General features: G+C 36.9%; 2 protein-coding genes across 2 annotated transcripts in view; both read left to right on the top strand.

Annotated features, from left to right (window-relative positions):
- The window catches only part of si:ch211-198m17.1 (flocculation protein FLO11), a 37,970-nt gene extending 32,736 nt beyond the window's left edge, over window positions 1–5,234 (top strand). Inside the window, exons 8-12 of the mRNA XM_041266004.1 lie at window positions 840–882; window positions 1,783–1,820; window positions 2,094–2,181; window positions 2,596–2,770; window positions 4,807–5,234. Of these exons, the coding sequence (XP_041121938.1) occupies window positions 840–882; window positions 1,783–1,820; window positions 2,094–2,181; window positions 2,596–2,770; window positions 4,807–4,929 (467 nt within the window). The 3' untranslated portion in view covers window positions 4,930–5,234. The remainder of the gene's footprint in view (window positions 1–839; window positions 883–1,782; window positions 1,821–2,093; window positions 2,182–2,595; window positions 2,771–4,806) is intronic.
- An 8,074-nt stretch (window positions 5,235–13,308) lies between these two features.
- The window catches only part of lrp2b (low density lipoprotein receptor-related protein 2b), an 88,001-nt gene continuing 81,737 nt past the window's right edge, over window positions 13,309–19,572 (top strand). The window contains exons 1-6 of the mRNA XM_041267097.1: window positions 13,309–13,375; window positions 13,751–13,861; window positions 14,651–14,773; window positions 16,860–16,976; window positions 18,007–18,117; window positions 18,259–18,375. Of these exons, the coding sequence (XP_041123031.1) occupies window positions 13,309–13,375; window positions 13,751–13,861; window positions 14,651–14,773; window positions 16,860–16,976; window positions 18,007–18,117; window positions 18,259–18,375 (646 nt within the window). The remainder of the gene's footprint in view (window positions 13,376–13,750; window positions 13,862–14,650; window positions 14,774–16,859; window positions 16,977–18,006; window positions 18,118–18,258; window positions 18,376–19,572) is intronic.

The following is a 19,572-nucleotide window of genomic DNA, read 5'->3' as shown; positions in this document are numbered from 1 at the left end:
TGAAAAACAGTAGACACAGGGGCCCCCCAGGACCAGGCTCAGGAACCCTGTACTAAAGACCTTCAACTGTTTATGTCCCGCCTCCGCTGACTTATGATTGGACTGCCACAGAGAAAATGCAGCTTGTCTATTGGTTGATTTTATTTTATATACAAAAAGAGAAATTCTGCACGATTTAAAAATTCAGCCCTAATATAAATATATGTTTTAAATATACTGTATGATTAAGTGCATTCTATCTGCCATTAACCTTAACTGGGAGACCAAATTCTGGTACCCTGCATTAAAACAATACATATAATGAAGGATTCATAGCATCAGCAGCCTGACTGACTTTGTCTTCTTGGATATTATTGTAAGACTTGTACACTCAATGCACCCTGTAGTTGTTGCTTAATTTAAAAACACACTGCAAATATTGGGTTGCATGGAAAAATGCATAGTGATGGTATTAATTTATCTATCATTTTATATAATTATGAACAAAATATTATTAGCTATGAATTCATTTTGGTGTCAGTAACCCACATAGGGCTAAATTCTCAAACCTATTTACTCCAGTTTGTCACTAACACAACTTCAGAAAGTGGAAACACACCCAATAAACCTACAAAACTAGAAATGAACAGATAAGACTTTTAATTCACCGGCTGAGTTAAGTATTACATTGTTTATTATTAATTTAAGACAATTTAATTTTACTTTTTACCCTTGAGAAAAAAATTTCCCTTCTGACGATTTGGAGTAGATAGCTTTGAAACTCTGGCCCACTGTATGTTGTCGTTATCTGATATTGTATGATATTGATGCTAAAGATCTCTTTCTACATTTTTTGACAGCTTGTGCAAGCGGATACAAAGTAGAAAACAACAAGTGTGTCGCGTAAGTCTTCAACAATCTGTTGAATTATAGTTTTGTAAAACACATGACCAGGTGTACAATATATTTATAACCTTTTTTTTTTTAGTGTTAACAAATAAAACAAAGAAAATAACTGGTCATAAGTTGAACACCTTTCCTTACTTAATGCTGCCACCTAGTGTGTACATAGTGTAGTGTATTTCTTTTTTATTTTTTTGACAAATATAATTTGGGTCTCCGTTTTTATGACTAAACCCAGGAAAATCACAATTCTATCCCCTTGAAATAAAAAAAAATGTTGTTGCCGTTAGACTAAAGAAATTACAGATTAATTTTGAAATGCATTCGTGCTCATACATAAATCCCATAAGTGCTCTGATTGTTGAGTTTTGTACCACTGAGAAACCACTGGACCGAAGGAAAAACGGGTATACAGTTTGTTATCTTTATTGAAAATAAATTAAAACAAAGCCAGAAAAAGATATTTGAATTGACACCCTTGATTGAAAAACAATAACATTGTACCCATATTTTGAGTTTAAAAAAGAAAGATTGTTCCCCTGGATTTATCTGGAATAAGACACAGCTGGATGTTGTTTTTAGAACATTTTACTGCACTGGGGAAATCGCTCTAGTTACATCAACCAACAATCCCCCCCTTAAAAAAAAAAAAAAAAACACGGTTGATGTAATCATGGTAGATTCCCTGGTACTGTAAAATGCTATAAAAATTCAGCTGTGACTTAAGCCTGCAGGATATGGCTTTATCAACCCCTAGCTCAGCGTCCCCACTTCAGCACATGGTGTGCAAGCACATCCCTTGCTACTGTCTTGTATCTCTCTGTTCTTGTTATATAAATACTGTAAAATATCCTAAAACGGCATAAATACTAACATGGAATGCAATACCTTCTGTTACAGGTGTCCATTTGGTAGAGCAGGATTTAACTGTGATGACTGTGAGTACCATTAGTTTAAGATTAATTTATTTATTATATTTTTTTATATGGTACCCTGATAAGAATGTGTCATTAGTCAATCATTTTTGCTTAATTACGGTTCAACTGTTAGCTTTGTTAATATTATTCTGTTTTGGTTCTTCAATTTGAAATTGAACAATGCTATAGATATCTGTACATTTGAATTCAAGAAGACTTGGATACAAAGTATCAAACTATGTTAGGCATCACATATCTATACGATTTAAAAAGTTGAATAATATTCTTTTACAGCCTCTCTGCTGGCTGTGGTGGTGATCTCCTGCGTTCTGGGTGGACTGCTCTGTATTGTCATCTTAGCTCTTCTAATATTGTGTTGCAGGTAAGGTAACTGACCTAATCTGAGTTTAGTTGTGTCCTGTTTCCATCTTCTTCGTGAAACCAGCCTGTTCAAATAAACTGGAGCTGCAGCCGGTTCCATCTGTAGTCTACAATTCAATCAACAACTAGATGTTGCAAGTCCAAGGTCGTACATTTCCCTTTTATAAATGCCTTTAGCAACCTCCAATATGTCTCTGATATTAATGGACAGCCCTCCGCCTCTTGTGTAGTTTGCATTAGACACAGTCCTACCTGGGGCTGATGAGATTCAAAGAAGTTTAATATTGGTCTACTGTCAATGGAAATGAACAGGACTGATTTCAAAGCAGTTTAGCACCAGCTGTAAAAAGAATATTTATATGTGAAAACTCATGGCAAGTGTCCCTCAATTGCTATCTCAATGTATTCTTTACAGTTTAAAAAGGAGTTCCTCTTATAGCAGCCCCTACCCCCCGGAGGACTTTCTGATGTGGCCCAAGCAAGAGGTGCCCAAGATCCCCCGAGCCACCACCAACTTTGAAGCCACTCAGCTGGAGATGACTGAGAATGGGAGCACACACAACCTGGTGAAGAAACAAGACAACGGCATGGTGAGTACAGGCAGTTCAACCTGACGTCACACAACGGTGCACAGCAAGCCTCACTTTAAACATGCCGTCAAAGGCATTGCATAGTATAAGTAGGGCTTCTGTTTTTTGGGTTTTATTAATTGTCTTTTTCTGTGCTTATTTTTAGATATTTTCAAGATATTTATTTTCATTTGATATACTGTATTAAATTAGTGTTTTGTGGTTACTTTAAAAAATGCTTGAGCATTTTATTCTGTCAAAATACGTATATTAGTAGTAGTAACTCAACAGTAGTTGCACACTTCAGTTGTATTTTCTTTCCTTTGCTGTCTTGCTCAACGAAATCCCTATGATCTTCTGTGATTTTTGTGTGTAGGTATTCTTGTACGTTTCGACACAATTCTGTTTTAAATCCTCCGTATCTTAACTGTAATGCAGCTTTAAATCCCGCTAACAAGCCTCCATCCTGATTGTAATCTCGTTTTAAATCTCGCGAGAGGAGTCTCCAATAGAAATGTAGGGATGTGCTGTCACTCAGTAGTTGGGGCAGGTTTAAAGTATTCAGAACGAATCAATGATAGATGCAAGTTAGGAAGGTGGGACATTGCCCAGGAGCAGTGGAAAATATATATATTTTTATTTTTGTAGTAGGTTTTATTTTTTAAAGGGCAATGGGTAAAGTCATTTTTTTCAATTGAAGTATTTTCCGGTGCTTATTGTCTATCCACCGATTTAATTTTTTTTGGGGGTGTTTTATCAGGTTTTAATAGTTAAAAATGAAAATCAGAAACCCTAAGTATAATTGAGCCCCCCTTTATCTTATCAAATTTCTTATTTCAATTTTTAAAAGCAAGTTTTTATTTTATTTTAAATAAACATGCATAATTGTACCTGCCAGTAATTGATGGTGTGGGGTGAAGGTGTTTAAAATTAGTCTAAAAATAGAAAATGATGATGTTTCTTTCCTCATTACTTGAAATATTTAGCTTTGTGTTCTATATATAAAAAAAAAAGTTTTCCGTTCCCACTAACATTTACTGTTTGCTGCTTGGCAACCAAAAGTCACTGTACGTGCAGCCGTGACGTAACAACAGACAGCCCACTGACTTTCCCCTTGCCGACTTCGGTATAAGCAGTGGTCTGTGGCGACACAGAGTGACACGCAAGAAGGCAGCATGCGCCTTGTGTTCAGTGTGAATGCCCCTTGAGGGGAAATCTCCCTCTACTTTAAAGTTCTGTTTGGCAGCCATCTTGGTGCGCCATTTCCTGGTGGAGCAATTTTCGAAAGGCACCTGCCGGCTTAGACCACAGGATGTAGTTCCTCGTTGTAGGTTGAATGTAGTGCTTATTGTACTGATGAAACCTCCATCTGATGCCTTCAGCTGAGCTCAAATTTTTGTCTTGGCTTTCTTGCTTGCAATTACCTCCGCTAAGCAGGTGAGTGAAATGCAAGCATTCTCAATATCGAAAGCCTGTTGAAATTTATCCTTCATACTAACCTTGCTTTTTTTTGCCGAAGACCATCTCAGCTTTTCATGTTAACCAGTCAGTGGAATTGGAGGCTTTCCATCCTCCTCCCTTCCAATCTGACAGGGAGCATCTGCTCCATATACTTTGCCCAGTGCTGGCATTAGCGTATTACGTTGACAGGACTAAAAGCTGGAGGCAGTCAGAACAATTTTTTGTCTGCTTAGGGGGCTAAGTCCCAGAGACAGGCTCTGTCTAAGCAACGTCTGTCTTAAGTGGTTGACAGGCACAGTTAAGACTGCTTATGAACTGGCCAGCCTGCCTCCACCAGAGAAGCTCACTGGCCATTCCACCAGGGGGTCAGGCGACTTCATGGGCTTTGTTCCAGGGTGCATCTGTCCAGGACACATGCAGTGCAGCAGTGTGGGCTTCCCCAAAACTTTTACCAGATTCTAATGAATGTCGTAGATCCGCAGAACTTGTAATGGTTAATATTCCTATTTCAGAGAACCAGATTTATGATAATATCCTAAAATATACATTTTTTATATGTGTGTTTAATTAAAGTCCTTTTTGTTTTTGCCTTTTAGGTTGCTTATGATAACACTGATGAATTGAAGACCTTCACAGGCAAGAACCAATCTCGCTACTCATATCTCTGTCACGGCCAGGAAAACCCTTATTTTGTTCCAGATGAAGACAAGAGAACATAAAAATAAAGAAATATGATACCAAGATAATAGATATTTCCTTTTTGTTGTTTTTAAAATTAGCATTTACAAAGTGATTGGATGTCAAATTTTATACAACAATCTTCCATGGCCCTGGTTCCTGAAAAATGTTATCAGGGGGGAAAAAAAGAGCTTGAATTTTCATTCAGCAGAGGTCACTACTTCATTACCTGCTTGGGCAAAAGGCATGATAGCTTTGTTACTTTTTTCTTATTGAATGTCAAGTGCCAAAATGCTACCCCTTTTAAGATTGATTTTTTTTTTTTTTTTGTAATAACCAGCTTTGGGGGCTAGCTTTGGGGGCTAAAAAAAAAAAAAAAAAAAAAAATAAAAAAAGTAAAAAAAAAAATTTGACAATCCTAAGGGCCTCATTTATGAAAGGACACTAAACATTATGGTATACAATAATTGCAATTAGTGTGCACGTCAATGATTTCTGTATTTACTATTGCAATTTTATTAATTATCGTGTGCGATACTTGGCATATTATGGCACGCACTACACTTAGTGCTTCACACTATTTTAATCAGATTGAATATGTTATTTTTAGGGTAATGCATGCTAATGTATTTAAATGAGCATCCAGCTTATAATAATGAGATGAGCTATGTTCACATTGTATTTACTGAAGGCTACACCAGCTGTTTTAACCATGCACCTATTAACAAATTCACCATCTGAAAAGGTTTGGCAGCACATGCAATCTGTTTGCTAACAGTGCAACTGGCATCCACAGCACATTTTTTTTCTTTGCTTTTTGAAAAACATGTTTAGTTGAGACTCCATAGCTTCTTTGATTTCCAGTAAACTCAAAATATGTTGCTTTGTGCAGCGTGTCACAGTGACACTGTATGTTATAGTGTTTCATAACTGCAACCGTTGCTCTGCAAGCAAGACATTGCTAGCTATCAAAATCATTCAATAAAATAATAGTCATCTGGCTAACGATTTTGGAATCTTCGGTGTTCTGCCACCACCTTTCTCTCCCATGACATCTCCTACTGCGTTTTGGTTACCGATTTAAACTTTTACACAAAGTAAAATAAAGTTTGAACAAGCCTTTGCTTCACTGTCCTAACCAAATTATGTGTGCTATGCTGTTACACAAGTGTGTGATGAAATGGATCCTGTGTGCTATTTGATTGGCTATTTTATTACCTATGTGAGCTGTGATTGGCTTAATGGGAACTCATACAATGCAGACTGCACATGTTGAATAGACGTGTTATAACTATTTATTTGAAACTATGTCATTCAGTTTTAACTGCAACCTATTTAATAATCTGCATTTACCCCCCAAAAAAACAAAAACTGCTAAAGCTCACAGGGAATTACATTACATTTCCCACACAGAGGGCAGGTTTACAGGACGTGAAAGTAGGATTTTACCCTGGTTGCTAGCTTCCCCAGTGTAATGGGTGCTATTGATTGTACTCACATAGCATTCACCCCGATCCATGGAGCCTGCTCTGCAGCGTGACAATGCCGACAAGGAAGATAATGGAGGCTGCATCTCATCAGTTGATATTTCTCGAGTAAGCAGAACAAAAAGAAAAATATGCCATTGCACAATCTGAGTTTTATTGTATATGCATTTAAAAAGAAAGGAACAGTGCTCACTACTTTACATGCACGCTAACTCTAGTGCCATTTCGTAAATGAGGCCCTAAAGTCGTAAAGAGATGATCGAGGGGTAATATTTTTCTTTTTAAAATGTTACAATGTATTTTTTTTTTCTTACAATGTGTGTTATGTTTAAGGCTAAGCAAATGAGCGGTAATGTGTAAAAATAGAAAAAAAAGACCTAGGATTCATTAAAATGATATGGTTGTGACATTTAAATCCCTAAATTATCCCCTCCCCCCTCCCCTCCCCTGTGCCTATTTAAAATGTTTCAAAGGGTAAACTGATAGGAACAGAATATGTGCCTATATATTTCTATGTTGAATGTATGTACAATAATGGTGATCATATACAATGTATTTGGTACAATCTACTGTATATTGAAGTTGCCACAATGATTTAAACATGTAAATACTATGTCACATGTTTTCTGTATAATATGGGAAGGGTCATTCTTACAGAAAAAAGTATAATAATAAAATAAAACAATTCTGTTCATTTAAATGTGATCAGTACTTATTTAATGAAATATGTTCTCTAAAGCCAGTTTATCTTTGGTAAAGGTAATAATAGCTTAAAATCTTAACATGTTAATGAATAAGATATCCTAGAAGTGTTCCAAAAGCTTGGGACTTTTAGACTCATTCACTGGACAACCAATTCACTTCCGGTGTTTTTGCTTTCTTATCCATCATTAATCTTTGATTCGGTAACCATTTTATGTGTTGATTACACTATGTAACACAATTTTTGTTCCTGGGTAGTAAGTGTTATTTCCTAATTGCTTATGCCTCAAAAGTATAGAAAATGGCTATTATTCCCCGCAAACTTTGCTTTTGTGACCAGGACAGTGATATTTCAAAATATCACTATTTCCAATGGGAAAACGGGCAAATGTGTGTCTTTTCGTTCACATAAAGTCAGAAAAAAACAACATATGAATCCAAATTAATATGTATTTATACTAAAGTAATACAAAAATGACTACAAAAGATTTAGAAGTGAGTAGTTTTTCGGGATTTAGGATTATACTGTAAATCACTTTCACGAATCAGCCCCCAAATGTAGTCTCCCATCATATTCTAGTTATACTGTCCTTGGTAGTGGCATTCAAAGTCCAGTATATCCTGGTGGAAGCGCTCGCCTTGCTCCTCCGAGTACGCTCCCATGTTCTCCTTGAATTTATCAAGATGAGCATCAAGGATATGGACTTTGAGGGACATCCTACAGCCCATTGTGCCGTAGTTGTTCACCAGAGTCTCAACCAGCTCCACATAGTTTTCGGCCTTGTGATTGCCCAGGAAGCCCCGAACCACTGCGACAAAGCTGTTCCAAGCCAGTTTCTTCTTACTAGTGAGCTTCTTGGGGAATTCATTGCACTCCATGATCTTCTTTAAATGTGGTCCGACGAAGACACCGGCTTTGACCTTTGCCTCAGACAGCTTAGGGAAGAAGTCTTGAAGGTACTTGAAGGCTGCCGACTCCTTATCTAGAGCTCTGACAAATTGTTTCATAAGGCCCAATTTGATGTGCAGTGGTGGCATCAGCACCTTCCGGGGGTCCACCAGTGGCTCCCACTTGACGTTGTTCCTCCCCACAGAGAACTCGGTCCGCTGTGGCTAGTCCCACCTGTGGTAGTGCGCCTTGGTGTCCCTGCTGTCCCAAAGGCAAAGATAGCAGGGAAACTTCCTGATACCCATCAGGAATGCCACCATTGCAGCCTCTTGATGCCATTTCAGAAAAATGCAGATATGTATCCATTTAGACAGCTGGAACTAAACTGAACTGGTGGGCTTAAGGCCCCTGTATTTAGACTACTATTTATATTACTTGAAAGTTCTAGAAAGTTCTAGAAGTTACTTCAAGTTTACTCAGCATTGAATCTATCTGGAATATTCTGGAAAATAGGTAAATTTCAAAATATCACTGTCCTGGTCAGAAAAGCAAAGTTTGTGGGGAATAACAGCCATTTTCTATACTTTTGAGGCATAAGCAATTAGGAAATAACACTTACTACCCAGGAACCAAAAAAAAAAAAAAAAAAAATTGTTACACGGTGTTATTCATGTACAGGGTTAGCCACCTGTCTTATGGTTTTGGGTTAGTATTGTTTACATAAATTAAAGGCGCTTTGACTATGAGTTCAAGAGCTGCTCTTCTTTTCTAGTTGCCTGCCATAGAGATATGTACTGTAAGCTAGATCAGACAAAGCATCTTTAAATTTGCAAATGATACCCCTATCTAGTCAACAGGTATGTACTACCAGCAATATACAAAAGGACACATTTATCCATGGTAGCTGATAGCTAGGTGGTACTGGCTCATAAGTCTCTAAAGATGCTGAGACAGATAATGTTACATATGGCAGACAACTGGAGCCTATGCAGTATAAATGTGGCGTAGGGCTGGCTGGCAGTTTAAAGGTCATATTGTCTTATGATTTAAATGGAATGAGGAAGGCTGTTCATTGTGGAAGGGAATGAGAGATTAACTGAACACACGGGAGACAGAATAATATCTCTTCCGTTCTACAGTCACCAAACTGTAACAGGGTTGCTCAAGTTTCCCCTGAGCTAGCCTGTATTTACGTCCCATAGACCATCCATCTGTCGTTCTGGGTACATGGAATTTTCTTTTGCTGCAGCTGTCTTCCTCTGCTCTGCGTCTTGCTCCTTTCCCTTGTCTGTGCACCACAGGCTCAGCAAGCCAGCCACCATTATTTGCTCTTGACTCTGTATGAGTTATTCCAGCTCTCCGAGCCAAGCTCCAGCTGTCTTTTCTCCTAGAAGGCAAGAGCGAAGGAATCGAAACTCGTTGCTTTTATTGGTCGATCATCCCTCCTCAGTGAGAGCCACGTGACACGCCCTCACCCAACCTCTGTTTGTCATGATGGGCAGGTGGGTCCTACAGGGCTTTCGACCCCCCCATAACCCTAATACCCCCCTCTCCCTCTTACAGGCAGATTTACAGAAAAGTAGTAGTCGTAGTAGTTACTCAGAATGGCTGGAAACACAAATAGCAATGGGGATGCAAAAAATAAATGAAAATGGCCTTCTTTAACAGGATATGTGGATGTAAAAATAACTAAAATAATAAGGTTCTGAATAGTTTTGTTTCTAATTATGCATCTTATTTTTACAGATATACCTTAATGGGTAGCTTTACAGATGCTGATTCACTTCAATCCTTCAATACCTTACCTAAGTTAACATTGAGTAGTCCAAAATGTGTGTTAATCGGGGTCTGTTAAATTGCCATTAAAATTGCTGTGTGTATAACAAAAGCCAAGAAGGACAAGGTGCATTTGGTTATACATCTCAAGTATGCACACTTGGAATCTGCTAGTCATTGTTTAAGTATCTGAGAAAAATTTGCATGTACTAAAGTCAAGGGCAAGACTGTCACAAATTTAATTACTGAAATCACAGAACTGAAACAAAACAAGCCTTGAACTTTGGATAGCCACAGACTAATGCAATCAAACTTTTATTACACTATATATTAAAGCACAGTCAAGTTTTTGTAGGGGTTCCACAACCCCCCACACACACACACATTACAGACCCTTGGTTTTAGGAGGCACCTCTCTTTATGAGAGGGTTTATAAAAAGTGAACTAGGCATGACCATGTTGTATGCAGGGTGAGTCATTTTGTTAAAGAGCACAAGTTTGCATCCTTGCTGTACACAGTTGACAATCTTTGCTGGGGATTTCATATGGAATGTCCTGCAGGTTATGAAGGTGCAATCTTCAGGGAATGAACAATGTCAGTATGCTATAGCCCCTACTGGCCAGGCAATTAATTTGGTGGCTGGATGCCTACTTACCTTCAATTTTCCAGAACTGTTGTGGTTAGTATTTGCAGTCAGGAAAGATATTTGAACATTCAAAATTGGGGGGAGAACACGCCATGTAAAATAACATTTCTTGTATACTGCCTGGACCTGTACCCTAATATCAGGTTGGACCATCATTTGCCCTGATCATAGCCTTGACAGACCATGGCATAGACTGCACAAGGTGGTAGAAAGTGTCTGAGGGATTCTGCCTTTGCTTTATCCAATTCTTTAAAGAATTAAAATGCAGTACAGAAAGCACAAATCGCTAATTGAAGCTGAACATTTATTCAAAATCAATCTGACACGAATTGTTTCAAAGCACACTAAATCTTAATCCAACATGCAAGAATCCCAAACTGATCTTTCATTCCAAATCATCTCGACATGAAAAGTTCATCAGATGCTCAAGTGTTTTTTTTTCTTTAATCAATTCTGTGTTACTCCTTTTTTTCAAACGATTAATATATTTTCCAGCTTTGTTGCAACATAAAATGAGTTGACTTTCTTGTAGAGGAGGCATCCTGTGCGTACAGACGGGGATGTCGACCGTGTGTTCATATGAACTTTTTTTTTGTACAAGTAGCCATTCTTTTCAGACTTCTCGAGGATGTTTTGGGCTATTGTACTGTCAATTCTCCAAACAGTATCAACACCAATAGTAGGGTTTGCTGCATGAAATAGGATGCCTTGAATCTGGTGGCCTTATGAAGAGCAAGACCCAGCCCTATATGCTTTGGAGTTTATAGCTGTCAGACAATATCCTGAGCAACGCTGAACACTTTCCTCTTTACGTCATTATCGTCTTCAATACCTTCATCCAGAATAGCTATGCCCCAAACAGCAAGCATAAAAACAGATATTGGGGGAATTGTCAGGGATCAACCTTTCAGCATGCTCTTGATCAATACCTCGCCATGCAGCAGAATGACCCGGGGTGTCTAGCAGGTCGTGTCTCACATGCAAAGCACTGTGCAGCATCTCCTGGAACATATAGGTGGGTTATAGGGAGAATGTGGTGTATCGTCAGTAGACTCTTTTCCAGATGAGAACATAGGCTGTTCTTTTATAGAATCTGATCAAAATATTAAACGTATAAAACGACAAGTTTGAAAAAGTAGCAGCCCTTTAAACATGCCTAAAAAAGGACATATTACAGAATAAACCTGTATTAAATGGCTTACTTAAACAAGAGACATATTTAAGCAAAAAGTATTGTATAGAAAATAAAATATTTATTCAAAGGTTGTTCCTTCGTAAAATGTTAAAATGAGACGGTATGGGTACTAGCTTTAATTATGTCTTGTGTAACTTAGGTATATTGTATTGTATATGACCTGTGGATGTCTGATATATGCTTTTCAGGTTTTCATGTACATAGTTTAAAATGCAGCCTTAAGCAGAACGTGATTTTATGCTATTTACAGAAATCTTTATGATGTATGATAGATAATGTGTATTTTTAGTTATTTTTTGCATATTATTATAAATTTGATACTTAATCTTTTTTTTTTTTTTTTTTTATAAAGAATCAGTGCATTTTGTATATAAAATTGCAGAACATCTTTATATGACATACTAATCAAATTGCATGGTATCATTTATTTTGGTCCTGCATGTTCCTACTTTTCTTATATTTAAAAACATATTAAGAATATATGTATATATGGATATGTGATGCATATAGGTAACATATAAAGTTGTTAAATTGCTTATTTTTATAATATATTGAATATATATGTTTCCGTATGGGAAGAGCCAGGGCATACCAGGAGAACAGACTCCACACCAAGTCGATGCCAAATTCGATCGCATAGAGAGGTATAAAGTGGCCAGGCAGTGAATGTTATGCAATTTGATATTTTTCAAAGCTGCCATAAGGATAGCTGTGCCATAATTCATTCTGTGGATTAAATTGGAAAGCGCAGTCAACTACTAGCAGATGTATGTGGTTACATTAGACCAAGAAGCAAAAAAAAACAAAACAAAAAAAAACCACTTGTTCATATTCAGTGCTCCTGAGTGAATATTTGTATTAATTTTTTTCATTTGGAATCTTGCGTTCAGTCAAATCCAACCACAGAATGACTGTCAAACCAAAATGTTTAAAACAACTGGGAAGCCTCTTTGGAAATCATTGGTTGTTAAAAGCACCTGAGAAGGTTTGTTAGGGGGGTTCATATGAGACAAAGAGATGGCCTGAAAATGTATAAAACTCTTGCTAAAGAGAACTTTTCATTTTAAAGCCCGGAAATAGGTGAATTTTGTTTTGGAATTTGTTAAACAATGTGTGTTTTTCTTTGCCCTGTGCAGAGGCCTAAGGATAAATAAAGAGGGCTAAGAGTACAAATTTGAACTTTCCATTTGAGTTTTTGTCTTTCATGGTAATTTTGGCAGCATGGTCTGTGACAATGCCTTTCAGAATCACATATATTTTTAAATTTACTAATTGTTTATCAGAAAAAAAATACAATTACACTCACTTGGTTATAAACAAGAAAGAAGCTGAGTGTGAGAATTGTAATGTTTTTCTTCTCGTTAAATGGAAATACAGTGTTTGTAATAACTGAAATTTAGTGAAATGCTGACCATGCACCATTATAAAAATAGATTGCCCCCATTTGGAATACAATGCATTTTTTTTATTATACACGAGGGTTCAACCAAACTACTTCATCTTAGCAATACTTTAACCTGAGAAAGTTAATCTTATAGGGATATAAAGAGAAAGTCATAAATGCTCCTGCACATTCTCAACAAACTTCATTAAAGGAGGGAGCACTTGAAATGATGTGCTCTTCTCTCACTGATGTCCACAGACATTGCTCTTTGTAATGACCTATTAACCCAATCTTACCATTTTTCATTGTTTTCAACCTAAAAAAATATTTTACAGCAAAAATGGCCAGAAGATTTCTTATGATTTTCACTATTATATTGTCCTGTCAACACCTCAGACTTGCAGAAGGTAAGTCATCTTTTTTAAGGGGGTTGGTGGCTAGATTTAGGGATTAATGGACTCCACGTTGTTCTCTTTGAAACTGAGCACTTCCATTTTCCATCATTCACAAGTTCATCACATTCATCAGTCAAAGTGCCTATTTGTTTGACTTCAATATACTTTTCTTTTTTGCATAAGTGTTGTACCAAAACACTAAATATGTTGTTGTGGCAACTATATTTGCTAGATAATGTCCTATGTGATTGTTGTTTGTAAATAATGCAGTGCTTAATTCAGTATTATACAATATTTACCTATGTGACAGTTTTCAGAATCCACATTTTGCTGGCACCCATTCTTCTAATCCCCTTCCATAGTGAATGCTTGTATGGTCTTTTCTAGGTGTCTGTGACAGTGGAGAGTTTCAGTGCTCGAACGGGCCTTGCATTTCACAAGACTGGAGATGTGATGGAACCAATGACTGCACAGATGATTCAGATGAATTAAATTGTCGTAAGCATAGATTTCCCTAAATATTTACAGACTCTTGTCAACAGATTAGATTGGTGGTAGACTCTTACTACAGTGACTACAGGTTTCGAAAAACATGCCTACATTGACATGTCTAAATCTAATGTTGACTTTAGGAGAGAATTTGGTCATCTAGACACACATGTAATTTAGATGCTTAAACCCCTCATCTATTTATTCTTGGGGTAGGTCAGATTAGTCGACCAGTCAAATAAAGTCATGACAGTTAACCTCAGAAAGGATAGTCGACTGCTTTCACATCACATGAAGTAACCGTGAAGTGTCCAGTTTGAAATGGGTGGAAGTGCAGTAGTGGTTGAAATGCATTAACATACATATATGTATATACATATATGACATTTTAGAAGATTTTTACAATTAAAATGCACAAAGATCAAAGTGTTATGAAACTGCGTGTTCACAAACAGCACCAGACATTATCAAATACATGTTTTGTTTTATCTGCAGCTCAACTATTCGACTCTGTCAAGCTAGCTGTTGTTCTACCCCTAATGTATTCCAGTTGTCAATTTTTATCAACTATTTTACATTTATATATTGGATAACTCACAATATATTATTTTATGTGTAGATATATAGTTCAGATATATAGTTCAGTATATTTTTCAATATATTTAGTTTCTTTAAGGGATGATGCCACAGTGTTGATGAAGCTTTAAATTGTGTTGTATTCACCTTCAATGGATATCATTTTGTAATCAGTGAACTTGGACCTACCCTGCTGAATATTGATCCAGATTCCATTTTCAGCTCCGCCTACATGCACAGCAGGCCAGTTCCAGTGCATTAGCAGCAAAGAATGCATCGAGATCCAGTTTGTGTGTGACGGAGAAGCGGACTGCGCGGACAGTTCTGATGAAGAAAGGACATGCAGTATGTATCAACCCTAAGCTGTTAACAAGTTAGCAATCATAGTGAAGTAATCCTTTGTGTCACACCGGCAGAGACCCTCTACGTCAGTCCTGCTTAGCTCTGTTATTTATCCAAAGATATTCTATCACCCTTTCATATATTCACCTCCTTATAGAGCCCCCTCAAGTGTACTTGAGTGAGAATGAAACCCAAAACAACCCAATAAAACAAAACTTTTAATTTAGCAAGGCCAACGAACGGCTCCATCGGGCTTGGGATTCCTCCACAGACCAAACGGGAAACTAGTGCTCAGCTTTGGGGGGCTAGCATGACTTTGGGGGTGCTAGCATATAAATAAACAAATAGGAGTACGCGATGCATGCACACTGTATGGTATCGAGTGCTGAATATGAACTATCTTGTTGCTTTGAAGGTTCAGCAAAATAACGTTTGTATTCATTGTTTGCATAAATCCTGAAGAGTCCTCAGGAAGGGTAGTCTATTTTTACTCAGTCCAAAACACTCAGACGTGGAAATATCTAAATTATTATATTAGCTATTATATATATATATATATATATATATATATATATATATATATATTATATAAAGATATATATATAGATATATATAAACGTAGGTGGTTCGGTAAACTAGATTGGTGGCTATATTTGCATCCTGAGCCATTTGAAAAAAAGGTATAATACCACAGTAGTGACATCAAGAAGTGATAATTCCTCTAGAGGAAAATATACTTGAACTTTGACCCATTCAACTCCTTGAGACCATCACTTTCAATTCAAACATAAAATGTCTTGTTTTCAATCACTCGACAACACCCACAGGTTACATATTTCTAATTACATAGATATATTAGATTCATTAATATATATATTATATAGTAGGTATATATATATATGATATTATATATGATATATTATATAAATAATATATATATAATATTATATGAGTATATATATATATATACTATCACATCGGCACGTGAGCCGTCTGTCTTGTCTACCATCCACTACATTAGTGTACGTTTTCTGTATTCGGCTATATGCAAGGAACGTTCCCTCTTTTGAGAAAAGATATCTCTATAGGTGCGACACGAAATTACTCTCAGGTTCATGCCCGCCCTCCGCTTGTGTGTGGATTGCCTTGCTCTGTGTGATGCACCTGCCTGCGTTAACCAAGATCGCGCTACATATATATATATATATATATATATATATATATATATTATATATATATATATATATATATATATATATATATGGAAAACTCTAAATTGGCCTGATCTCTGAAACTGCAGTCTCATATAAGTGCTTATTAAAATCAGCTTTATCTGTAAGGCACAGTGCTTGGCTATCATAATATGTGATAAGAGAGACTTAGAGATAATGGTAAGGTTTCAATCAGGACTGTGATAGCATGCTACATGACATTCTATTGATATACAAGTACAATTTGCTGTTCGATTTTGAAAATACATTGCTCAGTGATACAAAAAAGAGTGAAGCAAATGGTATTAAAAGTAGCTAATTAGGGTATAAGTTATCCTACAATTGAACTTCTAGAGTATAAGAAGGAACTTGATTTGTATAAACCCAACAATAATGGTAAGGGTATAACAAGTTGCAGCTAACAAAATAATGCCAAAAACCTGCTGTGCACCTTTTGAAAGAAACAGATGTCGGAGAAAACATGTTTTCATTTTAAAATTTGGTGCTACATAAGGTTTAAACAAGTACTTGGTTTGCTTTCCTAGCTGTAAATCCTAAAAGTAGCCCACTGTTACAGTGATAGCATTACCCGCGTAAAAAAAAAACCTCAAAAAATTCTTATCACTGACAAACCCTTCTTTATCTCACAGCTAACCTTAACACTCTGTGCCAATTCATAATTCACAAAGATGTGCTACATTTTGTGTTGGATCTGTGATGTTTACGAGTGTCTAATGTCCATTGTGAACTAAGTTACGACCACAAAGCTACTACCTGCAAGGAAAAAAGGCATGAAGGTCTGTAGTAAATTTTGTCGCTGTGCCCCCAAGTTCATCGCAGCTATGGTATTATATACAGTATTATTTTTTCTCTTATAGACGGCCAGACATGTGCCAGCAATCAGTTCACCTGCTCTGAGGGTCAGTGCATCCCGGGCAGCTACCGCTGTGACAGAGTCCAGGACTGTGTGGATAGCTCTGATGAGAGAAACTGCAGTAAGTACAGGACACTTGACCTCTTGACAATACATTTCAAGTATTTTACTAAGTTGCTTTTAGTCTTACTACTACCAATATCTTTGCATTGTGTTGTATTGTAGTATTCTTAGTGTATAATTATATATCACAGATGGAGAAATCAACCAAACAAAATTGCTTATCCTGTGTACAGATGTCATCCCATGCACAGAGCACACAAAACAGTTCTAAATTAAAAACATAACTACTGTTATATTTAACAGTAGTTCATATGTATAGATTCATTTTTGTGATTTATAGTAAGGTGTGTCTTATTATATTATCATTTTCAGCTTTGCTACCCATTTGCCCAAATTGCAAAAGAAGATGCATCTTTAAACAATAAGTGACACCCAACACACAATGTATTAACCTATAGTGTAGATAGCTATGCGGGGAATGTTTTCTCCTTTGTACTGCAAATTCAGCAATGAAGGAAAGCAAGAATAAACAATTAAACTCAGTTGAAAGACCTGGAGTTTTCAATACATTACACTGTAAGGTGTGATTGTGCAATTGTAATGGGTTAGTAAAGTTTATGATGTCAATTCTTTCATTTTAGTGGTGTTAGTAATCTTAGAACACAGCCAAGTCCACAGATGCTTATCAAATTACTGCTGTAAAAGTCAGGCTGCAGCTTCATTGTGGCTGTTTTGTTGTAAATAGTTGTCTTTTTCTACTGTATTGCTACTATTTTAAAAGTTACATGCTTTTTATGGTATGTATTAACTATTCTGAGCTATAGTAAATGCATAAACTATAATGAGTTCAAAGGGGTTGCTTTATAAATTTTGCAAATACATTTATCTCCAAATCTGTGTGACTACCTGTATGCAATCAGATACAGCTTGCTTATCAGTATTAAACTTGTTTTGAGCTTTGTGTGTGTTTTTGATTCACACCAGTTTGTTTCCTACTGTAGTAACAGCTACATGCTTACTTGTAGCGAATATGAAATATAATTTTACAACACATAAAGGATTTTCTAATGGCATTTTTTTGTTGCAAGACTACCCCTCCTGTCCCCAAGAAACTTGTGCCAATGGAGCGTGTTTCAACCACTCTCAGCTCTGCAATGGAATCCTGAACTGCAGGGACGGTTCTGATGAATCCAACTGCAGTAAGCACAGTCCAGTACTTTGCCATTACAATGAGGCTAAAAAAATCATTAAAGACTAACTAGATTCAGATTACATCTTCTTAGTTGTTTCCCTTCCCTTTTTATGATGTTTGCAATTGTTCTGTTTGGTTACCTCTGCAGCAATCCGCCACTGCGAGATGCACCAGTACGAGTGTAAGAATGGGTTCTGTATCCCATTGTCCTTTGTGTGTGACCACTGGGATGACTGTGGGGACAACAGTGATGAGCAAGGATGTCGTGAGTTGAAGAAACAATGTATCTTAGATAATGACTTGGCATGCAAGCAGGAGTTATGAATTATAATGCTCTGCCATACAACACATACTAGAGGTGCATTCAGAAACTCATTTCAAATATCAAACAGGTAATCAGCTACACCAGTGTTTTTCAACCTTTTTTTTTAAAAAAAAACGACCTTTTCTGTATGAAGGTTTCAGCTCAAGTAACCCTTTACAATTGCTGCTCAACCGAATGGTACCACAGTTGCAACAAAATAAAACAAAAATGGTTCTGTTTATTTAATATATAAACAACAGTTTGTGAAAACAGATAAACTGCTGGTTTAAGACAGAAAACCATTTATAAACAAAAAGTACAACAAGACATTTGGGTTAATATATCATCGTAAAATGTAATAGGCAAGAGACCAAGCTTGTGCTTGTATAGTTTAGCTAATGGCTGCTTTTACAGCAGAAAAAAGTAGCCATACCTTTGTCTCGTTGCCAAACCTTTTTTCTCTATACAGCAGATAACATAGGTAGCACAGGCTGTGTGCTCCTTTGTTTGGCTCCTGCCCTTTTATTATTTTTTAGTGTTTTTTTTGTTTAAAACTATTTTTCTTTTAGACATTGATTTATTTGTTTTTTCCTTTAAGGAAGAAAAAAAAAAATATTTATGTTTGTCTTGTGTTTGTGTGTACCTCTACATTGATTGCAATGTACTGGTAAGTGTTTTTTTGACTTGTGTTGTGTGTTCCCCTGGACTGGTGATTTTTGCAGTGCAAGGGTAGTGTCTGTCTCTGTTTATTTATAAAATAAACCAAAAATAAAAATCTTTGTTTTTGGTTTGTGTCTCGTGTTTGTGTTTGTGTTTGGGTGATTTTTGCAGTGTAGGTGGTTTGTCTGTCTTGTTTTGTTTTTTTGTTTCAAATAAATAAAAATCAATGCAGATGCAAGTTCCACAGGCCCTAAGGAGGCGGGCTCAGGTGGCTCCAGATACCTCAGCCCCCTTGAGGAACATTATAAGGAGGCAAGTGGTCAGGTGCCTCCTCAGAGATACCCTCTCGGTCGAGGGCTCTGTCAAGGCCATGGCAAAGGTGGTCGGATCATCGTCCATCATGGTGGCCTCCAAAATGAACACCGCGATCGAGAGGGGTCTCATGGTGGCGGGGATGTTTGCCCCTGTCGAACCGCTTGCGGGTCTAGGCACAAAGGT

This window comes from Polyodon spathula, chromosome 12 (assembly GCF_017654505.1).
Source record: "Polyodon spathula isolate WHYD16114869_AA chromosome 12, ASM1765450v1, whole genome shotgun sequence".
Lineage (NCBI taxonomy): Eukaryota > Metazoa > Chordata > Actinopteri > Acipenseriformes > Polyodontidae > Polyodon > Polyodon spathula.
The sequence above is the reverse complement of the archived record's forward strand: the minus strand, read 5'-3'. Positions and strand labels throughout refer to the sequence as shown.